The sequence below is a fragment of the Nansenia antarctica genome (assembly GCF_963989245.1).
Source record: "Nansenia antarctica genome assembly, chromosome: 10".
Classification (NCBI taxonomy): domain Eukaryota; kingdom Metazoa; phylum Chordata; class Actinopteri; order Argentiniformes; family Microstomatidae; genus Nansenia; species Nansenia antarctica.
This window is the reverse complement of record NC_137680.1, coordinates 13923397-13934503: the sequence shown is the minus strand read 5'-3', so window position 1 is coordinate 13934503 and position 11107 is coordinate 13923397. Positions and strand designations below refer to the sequence as shown.

Here is an 11107-nt window from a genome sequence, read left to right as displayed (position 1 = left end):
CATATTGTAAAAATGTATTACAATAAGATTCATCTCAAATTGTTTGTTGCAGCTAACAACTATTGGATGAACCACAGCCTTTTTCTCACATGCTGTAAGTGTAAACGAGCAAACAGTCTGTGGCTGGAGAGAACCGTGGAGAACCGTGAAGCTGGAACCTTCATAATCGAACGCGTTTCACTTTGCCTTCCAGGTTCGTGTCCCAGTGCATTTGCCTCACCTGATACCGTTTGTGATCCAGTAGCTATTCCCCTCGCGCGCGACTTTTTGTGATCCATCTCAAATCAGTTATGAATGCCCTGCTTCTTGGCCTTGAACAGACGACTCGCTGAGGACTCACAAGGAAGTGCCTCCACGTTTAAAGGCCCCAGTAAATATAGAGGTATTTCCTTTTCTGACCGCAGTTCGGACATTCTGTTTTATACAATTCCCTACTGTGTGCATGTAGCAAAGAGAACAGTCATAACTGCTGATTATTGTGTTAACAGAAGGCTGGGCTGTGATGATACTGTATGTGTTAGTGTGTGTGTGTGTGTGTGTGTGTGTGTGTGTGTGTGTGTGTGTGTGTGTGTGTGTGTGTGTGTGTGCGTGTGTGTGCGTGCTACTGACTTACATACTGACTTTTCTCGTGTGTGTGGCTCGATGTCATTCATGGTGGTACTGTAACCATACTGGTCTCCGACAGATATCAAAGCATTCATTTGAGAACACAAACAGGCCAAGTCTGTCACAAGCGGTCTTTCCCACTACTTTACTTTCCAAAACATCCTGTCACAGAAGCACGACCTATTGAAATTAAAGAGTATGTATGGTAGGGTACTATGTAGGTCTGGCTGTCTATGCGCTACAGTGGAATAGGACTGCTTGATAAAGGGTGGGAGGGGGATGACATTAGGGCCAGACAGCTACTCCACACCACCCCCATACTGGAACTAACCGCAAGACAACCCTCTCATCTCCAAAGATTACCTGCCTGCTTTATTATGACTGTATATGAATGTTTTATCATAAAAGCTTTTCTTTTTGCTAAGTGCACTGGCTAAGTGTTGCTTTTAAGTTTTGATTACTTTGTGTCTTGTTGCAACAAAAGAATGATGCCAGGTCATATAAAGTGTATAATGGACTTAATGGAAAAACACAAGTCTCACTTCTTTCCACAGACCCGAATGATACAATGATGTAGGAAAAGGCGTTTTTGATGAGTTTGGACAAAGCGGTAGTTTTGACACCATGAGAGTAAGCTGGCCTTTGCTCCTAAGACTTTCAAACTCAGCCAAGCAGGTGGAAAGAGCAGAGAGGAAACAGACATGACATAATCATATAAATATTACAGCGTGGCAGGGTTCCTATAGGATCCATATGTTTCCATCTGCCAGGAAATATAGGATGTCAAGCATCACAGTGTAAAAAGATTCATTTACGAATATCAAAACCAGTCAAATCTTTTCTTGCACCATTTGAAGTGGGTGAATCTAATCTCATTTGGCTCATATGATAGGTCCGTGCTCCTTTAATATTGTCTTGAATCATTTAGAAAGATTCCTTTTGTGTCTGGTCCAGACGTGGAAGATCCCCCCCCCCCCTTGCTGGCTTTGACCAGACGTCGCATTGCGAGGGGGGGGGGAGGGGGAGGTGGGGTGGTCGATTGCATAACGGCAGGCGAGACCAGATCGTTCCTGGCCTTCACACAAGATTCAATCATTCTCTGCATTCTCCAATTCCACGTCGGCCCATTAAAGAGCAGCACAGGCTAGGATTTCCCCTCATATGTTTTAAATTGAAATTACGATCACAAAGTCTGCCGTACGCATGGATCGAGTCAGCCAAGAGACCTGGAGAGAGGTAGAGAATGTTGGACAGAAGGAAGGAGAGTTGAGATGAAGGAGAGAAAGGATGAGTGACAGATGGAGAGTTGGTCAGCGACAGAGAGAGAGAGAGAGAGAGAGAGAGAGAGAGAGAGGAGAGAGATGCTCTGAGCCCCTGAGAGATAGAGACTGAGAAAGACACAGACAGCAGAGACAGAGACAGAGAGACATAGAGAGACAGAGATAGGGGCATAGAGAGACAGAGAGACATAGAGAGACAGAGACAGGGGCAGAGACAGATAGACACATTGACAGAGACAGAGACAGACTGGGACAGAGACAGAGCCAGACAGACAGAGACAGAGACAGAGACAGAGACAGACAGAGCCAGAGACACAGACAGACAGAGCCAGAGTCAGACAGAGAGAGACAGAAACAGAGACAAAGAGCTCTGCTCCAACAGAGACAGAGACATAGAGACAGAGACAGAGAGACAGAGACAGAGACAGAGACAGACAGCTCTGCTCAGCTGACACTGAGCTACTACGGCCCCCACATCCATATTGATTAGGCACCCTACCTGCAAGACTAGGTTTTTCTGTCTTCACAAAAACTATCATCACTGCATTACTAAAGGTCACCACCTGTGTTTAGGTTATCGGTAGGCCCCAGTATGCTATAACCATTGAAACCACAAACAGACATAAAATGCATTTGTATGGTATGAGACAACAGGAGATGGTGAAGCCAGATGTCCATTCTGGGACTATGGGGTCTGAATCAGACTATGACTAGGGTTTCCTTAATCCCTCTGTATATCTCTATGGACTAGAGAAGAAGATGAGCACACACCTGCACATGTTTGATACCTCACTTCCTCATTCCATTCCATGCTTTACAATGAGCCGGGGTCCTCCAATGTCTATCTCCACCAGCCTCCTTTGCTGAGTGTGAGGGGGGAAGTCATCTAGACATGATGAGGAAATACCCCCACCAGAGGGATGCATCACTCCTACACATACGCAGGTTGAGCAATCTCAGGACGCATTTGAAAAACAGGAATCTGAGAGAAAGGGAAAGTTTATAATGATTCATGTCAAAAAAAAATCAAAGACAGGAAACTGCGGCCGTCTGAAGCAAGTTTTTTTTATTTAACTGACAAAGTTTTGTGTACTGTATGCAACCTTGGTAAATGTATACAGTGAGCAACTTTGTGGTGGATAGAGTACAATAGGCGCCTCTATTCTGAAAGGGCTTTAGGAAATGTGATTGAAATGAATTTGTTACAGCTTATGTTTGTTAAGCCTCAGATGAGGGAAGCCTTGAATGCTATAGTCATTGATAATTATGTTCTAATTCAGAATAAGCATAATGTTCTTTTGGTTGTTGGTTGTTGCTGGTGCTGGATTGAGGACCACATCTGAGTCTTCATAGAGCTGAGCTGCATGCTTGGATAAGGACCCGTGTTACTCACTCACACTCAATTATTCTTATGATCCTACACTGACATCTAGTGGCCAACCTTTAGAGGTACGGGACCAGACAATATTATTGTATTTATATTCATGCAAGCAATAGTCATAAACCTACGGAGCCCCCCTGGAGTCACATGGTAGAAAAAAATATTTGATGTGTGAATCTGTTCCCTCGGTTTAGTAAATCTGTTCCCTCGGTTTAGTAATCCGTTCCCTCGGTTTAGTAATTCGTTCCCTCGGTTTAGTAATTCATTAGGGTTAGAATCCTTGCGATCTTTCTGGCTTGTAGGGCCTAACCATAACCCTAACCTAACGAATTACAATACCGAGGGAACGGATTACTAAACCGAGGGAACAGATTCACACATAAAAAAAAAAAATCTACCATGTGACCCCAGGGGGGCTCCGTACAAACCATACAAAACTGATAGTGACCAAAAATACCAAATACCAAAAATAGACATTCATATATTTTATTTGACATGATTCATAATGACAGTGCATTGCAACAAGACTGCAATAACTTAAACAAAGCATGTATCTCAAATTGTGTGTATTTGTGTTTTATATAGTACAAAGCATATAACTCAGTTTGTGTGTATTTATTTTACACACTACAAAGTATGTGACTCAAATAGTGTGCATTTATTTTATACAGTACAAAGCATTTACAGTTTTTTACGATTGCTAACTCACCATGTTCAATACTGAAACCCAGTGGCGGCTGGTGCTAAACATTTTGGGTGGGGCACAGGTTATGGGGGCATGCTCCACGGGGAAGAATATCAACTTTAAAATCTGGATTTACAGTCGATTTTAGCATGAGAATAGCTCTACCCCCCTGTACAGACCTCGCCATCCCCTCTACCCCCCTGTACAGACCTCTTCATCACCTCTACCCCCCTGTACAGACCTCGCCATCCCCTCTACCCCCCTGTACAGACCTCTTCATCCCCTCTACCCACCTCTACAGACCTCTTCATCCCCTCTACCCCCCTGTACAGACCTCTTCATCCCCTCTACCCACCTCTACAGACCTCTTCATCACCTCTACCCACCTCTACATCTCCTCTACCCACCTCTACAGACCTCTCCATCCCCTCTACCCCCTGTACAGACCTCTCCATCCCCTCTACCCCCCTGTACATACCTCCTCATCCCCCCTACCCCCCTGTACAGACCTCTTCATCCCCTCTACCCCCCTGTACATACCTCCTCATCCCCCCTACCCCCCTGTACAGACCTCTTCATCCCCTCTACCCCCCTGTACATACCTCCTCATCCCCCCTACCCCCCTGTACAGACCTCTCCATCCCCTCTACCCCCCCTGTACAGACCTCTTCATCCCCTCTACCCCCCTGTACAGACCTCTTCATCCCCTCTACCCCCCTGTACATACCTCCTCATCCCCCCTACCCCCCTGTACAGACCTCTCCATCCCCTCTACCCCCCTGTACAGACCTCTTCATCCCCTCTACCCCCCTGTACAGACCTCTTCATCCCCTCTACCCCCCTGTACAGACCTCTTCATCCCCCCTACCCACCTCTACAGACCTCTTCATCCCCCCTACCCACCTCTACAGACCTCTTCATCCCCCCTACCCACCTCTACATACCTCCTCATCCCCCCTACCCCCCTGTACAGACCTCTCCATCCCCTCTACCCCCCCTGTACAGACCTCTCCATCCCCTCTACCCCCCTGTACAGACCTCTTCATCCCCCCTACCCCCCTGTACAGACCTCTTCATCCCCTCTAGTGAGTGTGTGAGTGTGAGTGTGTGTGTGTGTGTGTGTGTGTGTGTGTGTGTGTGTGTGTGTGTGTGTGTGCGTGTGTGCGTGTGTGCGTGTGTGCGTGTGTGTGTGTGTGTGTGTGTGTGTGTGTGTGTGTGTGTGTGTGTGTGTGTGTGTGCGTGTGCTGAATACATAAACAAACAAGCTAAAAGACGACAATAGAAAACGTACCATGCTGACGATATTACTAAATGTTTGAAGTAGCTTTTATCTTAGCTGACTCTCTTACCTTCAGGTCGAGTTTGTGTATTCTGGCTTCGCAAAACACCAACAGTAGCAGCCTAACAGCCGCGGAGATTGCGCGGAGATTGCGCGGAGATTGCGACCACAAACGAAGTTTGACTTCGGTAATAGGTCCAGTTGTAATATCCTCAAGCAGGGGAGGCTGGCTCCCCACCAAAGGGAGAAGAGAGAGATTTTTTTTCTATGACTTCTAGACAGTGTTGCTTCTGAATATCATAGTCCAATCAGCTAGTGTTCTGTGGCGTATATCATAGTCCAATCAGCTAGTGTTCTGTGGAGTATGTTCCAATCAGCTTCAAGTCCCGCCCCTTTCAGTGCATGTCCCAAAACCCCATAGACAATTGACCGAATGGCCTGAAGTTACCAAAATAGATTTTACATGCAAGTCTACGAGAACAGCCTAGTGCAACTTCGAGTAGACTGAAAGTTGCCCCGAAAGGGGCGGGACTTGAAGCTGATTGGAACATACTCCACAGAACACTAGCTGATTGGACTATGATATACTCCACAGAACACTAGCTGATTGGACTATGATATTCAGAAGCAACACTGTCTAGAAGTCATAGAAAAAAAATCTCTCTCTTCTCCCTTTGGTGGGGCATTGCCCAATTGCACCTAATGAACCAGCCTCCCCTGCTGAAACCACAGTTTCACAACTCTTCATACAGTCTGCATTCGTAACACTCATGTTGGCCAATGACTTCATTCATGTCTCAAAAGAAGCTCGTTCAACCACACACTGTCAACAATGTTCACTCAGAAGCATACACTGTCATTCATAACATTCTGACTTACAAAATACTAACAACAGGGAGCATTACATAGTTTGAATGATTTTCACAAGAATGAATATTTCATTATAAAAATGGTTTGATTTATAGTAATCATCATCAACAGAATAGTTGACTGTACAACTGTAAAGTATTAGGCAACAAGAAGAAGTACACTACATTTACTTTAAAGTGAAAAATAAAGTGGAAGATGCAAAGTTCAAATACTGTAAAAAAAGAAAAACAGAAATTCCAGGGCTACAATACAATAGCAATCACACCAAAAATGTCTCTCCTGAGGGTTTTGGTCCACCCTCTGGTCTGCATCTGGTCACATCTAATGTCTTCCCTGGCAATGCATCTAGTCTATTTCATTTCATTGTACGGTATATATTCTGCTAATATTTTCTAGACATTTCAATATGATTACTGCAAATAGTGAAAATACCACCGCTCATCCGTTATCAGACTTTGCTGAGGTGCTAGAACTGAAGAGTATCAATAGAGTGCAAAATAACAGCATCTGCACACTCAAACACTGTGCAAAAAAACTGTTTATTGCGAGCTTTGTGTCATATATGATAGGAATATGATTACTGCAAAATTGCACCAAATAATTCAGTTTTGAACGTGTTCTTCAGAGTTTTGAACACAGTATGTTAGCAATGAAAAAATGTGTTGCAAATACATAGTATTTTGCAAGTGGGGGAGTTTGAATGAGAGAAGTGTTATGGCATTTGGAGAACGTAGTCATTGAATGCATTCTGTATGAAAGCAATGCACAAATCACAGAGAAAGAGTCACAGTTTTGTTCACATGGGTTTCTGCTCTGCTGACTGTATGAAGAGTTGTGAAACTGTGGTTTCAGTATTGAACATGGTGAGTTAGCAATCGTAAAACACTGTAACTAACATTTTGTCTTTGAAAAAATAACAACACATAAAACTTAGACTTGTAAACGGTATACAGAAACCTTTAAGTTGCCATTTGCAGTCTTAGAAACTCTTACATTAAGGCACAATTTAGTTTTAATGCCACAGTAACATATCACTTTAAGTAAAGTAATACTTTTACAGTACTTTCATTACACTGTACTTGATTAACCTTCAAGTAAAAGATTGCTTTTATCTCTTCTATAAAGAAGGAATATTAAAAAGCTCTGCAGTAAAATACTTCATGGTCTTTGGGACCTTCAAGGTCTGGTCTTCTGCTGTCACACATCAGTAGAGTAGGGAACCAGCCCAGCTGCCCACAGTGCTCAAATTCAATAACCATCTGAATAATACAGATATAATATAACCCCTAGGACAGATCCCTCATCAGCTTTGGGGTGAGACAGATCAGAGAATTCAAAGCCTTGTTAGAAACAGTTTAGAACTGAAAACTTACATGACAAAGATAAATCCAGTGTAAGCTTTGTTTAGACTAGTGTATTCTACAGTGAGTTTCTAAGCCATTTTTAATAATAAAATAACATTTTGCCCAAAGCGTCCTAATTTGGGCATTTGGTGTTACAGGGGTCCCCTGATTTGAAGAGTCCGTAGACACTGACCAATGGGAACATGGACATGGCCCCCAGCATGGAGCCGAGTTGTACGACCGCTCCACACCACACGAGGGCGCCGTGGCCTTCATCCCTGAGGATCACACCAATAATCACCTTGACATAGGACAGGGTCAAGACAAACAGGCTCCAGGCTATCACCTACAACACAGAGAAGATAACCATTAGAAACAACATATATCCCTTTTGTAAGTATTTAAAGGGCATAGATTGACCATTAGTAAGTAGTCTTATTGACCTGCAGTCATTGTGGTGTAGCCTTGTTTGACCTCAAACCCCCCATTTTGTTAGTCATGTATACTGTATATACACTCACCGAACACTTTATTAGGAACACCTGTACACAGTCCAAGCTGGTGGAGGTGGTGTAATGGTGTCGGGAATGTTTTCTTGGCACACTTTGCGCCCGTTAATACTAATCAATCAACGCTTGAAGGCCACAGCCTCTCCGAGTATTGTTGCTGACCACATACATCCCTTCATGGCCACAATGTACCCATTTTCTAATGACTACTTCCAGCATGATAATGCACCTTATACAACAGTTAGTTCCGACCAAGTCATTTGATTGGATTTGATTGGACAAGAGTCATTCCATGAGTGCTGATATACAGTATAACAGCACTGGGACCTTTAACTATATGTATCACTCCGCCGCACAGATGTTCTACTAAATGACCGTTAATTAGACTACATGTTTGTGTTCAGGTTACTAGGCAACAGTCCATTTGAAATTCAGTTGCGGAACTATTTTCGGTTTATTTTTATGATTAAATAAACAAACAAATCATAATCTATTGTCGTTTATTACTGTTAACTAATAAATCGCGCTGTAGAACTGTTGTATAAAAGCAATATCACACTCAAGGTCGTGCTGTTATACTGAATATCGGCCTCGTACCTACGACCGAATCACAGCCGTGCTGATATTCAGTATAACACACTCCCTCTCGTGTGATATTGCTTAAATGTCACAAAGCAAAAGTCGTCTCAAACTGGTTTCAAGAACATGACAATGACTTTAGTTCTGCCCTTCCCAGTCACATGCCACGAAGAGTTGAGGCTGTTTTGAGAACAAAGGGAGGCCCTACCCAGTATAGTGTATTAGTATAGTGTTCCTAATAAAGTATTTGGTGAGTGTATATATATATATATGATACGAGATATTTTGGCAAACTGTATCAACTAATGTGCATTTCCTTTTCTACAATTTGAGAAGAAAGAGTCTTACTATGAGTACAGTTCCTGAGGCACTGTCGACCAGCAGAGGGCAGGGGCTCAGAGCAGCCATGCCCATGATGTATGCCCCAAACCCTGTCCCAACCATGGTCAGACCGCCCATCAGCACTAATGACCTGGGGGAGGAGACAGGAGGTAAACAGAAATTCAAGATGTTTGGGTGAACTATTTAGCCAAGCTACAAGGGTTGTATTTCTTCCTCAGATTAAAGTATGACGTTTTCAGAGTGATTTACATTTTGTTGAACTTTTCCGCACAATAACGGATCATGGGTCATGGGTTTCTGCTATTTCGTTTCTGCTTTCCCGGATCATGGGTTTCTGCTTTCTGATTTACATTTTGTTGAACTTTTCCGCACAATAACAAACATTACATGAATTCAGCCGTAACTCTGTTTAACTCACTGCTACTGACTGCTTTCAACCCCAGAGTCTTGGCTCTGGCAATGGGGTATCAGTAATAATACGTAACCGGAGGCAGGGCTTACCTTATGGGCAGGAACATGGCGATGAAGCAGGCCACGGGATTGGCTAAAGCTGCCATGTTAGCAGCCAGGTGATAGGCCTGGTTCCCATAGGGCAGACATGAGTAGGACTGGACCGAGGGCAGCACTGCGTTGGTCAGGGCGTTAACCCAGGCTAGGACTGTAAAGATAAACATCAACTCCGCTCCACTGTAGGTCCCTGCTCCAAAGGAGCTCCGCGGCTCCCTCTTGAGGCCCTCCAGGGAACTGATCATGGGTTTCTGCTCCGAGGGGTGGCCGTGGAGAGACAGGCCCTGCCCGCTCTTCTCGCCCATCAGGTCTTCAGTCAGGTACCGCTCACTCTGCCTCTCCCGTGCCACGGCCGGGTGGTGGTTGAGCAGGACGAAGGCCCCGAGACACACCACCATCATCAGGCTGAGGAAGATGAAGAAGCCCTGGGCGGAGAAGTTAGCCGGCTGGTAGTGGGCCTGGAGCTCTCCACCGTCCCCCGCCGTGGCGTTACCGAGGGTCCCGTTAGCCAGGTCAGCGATCCGACAGTGTACCACTCCCACCCCCTGTACCAGGGCCACCACCGCAGGCACGAGTCCACTGAGGCCTTCCCCTACGAAGTACGTGGTGAGGTACTGGGGACGCAGCCGCATCATGAAGGGGAGGAAGGTGACAGAGGAGGTGCAGTCCACCACGGAGAGCAGGAAGCTGAGCACCAGGAGGGGCACGCTGTGAAGAGAGCCCCCTAGCACCACGGCGTGCTTCCAGAAGAACGCCAGGAGGAACGTGGCGACGATACCCAGAACCACGATGGAGTAGATGACCGGCCCTTCGTCAAGCGTCCCCGGGCGGAAGCGGTGCATCAGGGTGACGACGAGGGGGCCGACGTTGGCCATCTGGATGAGGACGGTGAGGTAGGAGGGTAGGTACCAGCCCTCTGGGATCTCTGGTACGATCAGGGGCAGCTCCACCCACATGCCGTTGATGGCCACCCAGGAGCCCATGCCGAAGAGGCACGCCAGGACGTGGGTCAGCAGAGACATGGTGGTGGAGAGGTGGGGTTACAGACGCAGACTAGCAGGGGGGACTTGTGTTGGCAATCTGAAACACAATAGTGACAATTCATCATTTGATTATCAATGGCAAAAATAACCAATGACAATTCATGGTTATTTCTTTCACTCCACCCTCACATCACATCAACAGCGCTGCCTAATCAGCTGTAAGGCTAAGCCGAAGAATGAGACAGATGGAATCACACAGGCTTGTAGCTCCTTATACTTCCCCAGACACCACTTTTTAATCCCCTCCAGACAGAGAGACCCCCCAGTCATGAGGGAACAGAGAGGATCATATTACCTCGCGATGGAGTCAGGAAGTGGACTGCCTACACTTTTTTCTTCCTATGTCTCTCTTGGTGAAACCCTTCTCTCACTTCATTGTGGTCAGAGCGTTCTCTCTGTTACATCAGCCGGCGGTATTGTGCTGTGCGTTCCTATATTCCCTCCCCCCTTTCTCTCCCTCTCACCCATACACACACACACACACACACACACACACACACTCTGCTTCCGCGTCTCTGACGCACCTGACACGAGGGGGAGGGGATACACAGGCGCACTCTTTCCTTCTCTACACACACACACTAATCCCCTTGAGGCTATTTTCAAAAGCAGCCAGCCATGTGCTCTCTCCTCCCTGCAATGCTTCAATGGGAGCAGGGGGAGGAGAAAGGGGAGGTGTCAGC

The 11107-nt window shown here is 45.7% G+C and overlaps 1 protein-coding gene across 1 annotated transcript; it reads right to left on the bottom strand.

The window, feature by feature from the left end:
• Positions 1–7577: 7577 nt before the first annotated feature.
• On the bottom strand, positions 7578–10403 carry LOC308167030 (riboflavin transporter 2-like; the record flags this gene model as incomplete). Its single annotated transcript, XM_080541375.1, has 3 exons — positions 7578–7790; positions 8881–9004; positions 9376–10403. The coding sequence occupies 3 exons, from the start codon at positions 10401–10403 to the stop codon at positions 7578–7580; spliced, it is 1365 nt and encodes a 454-aa protein (XP_080397501.1).
• Positions 10404–11107: the final 704 nt, after the last annotated feature.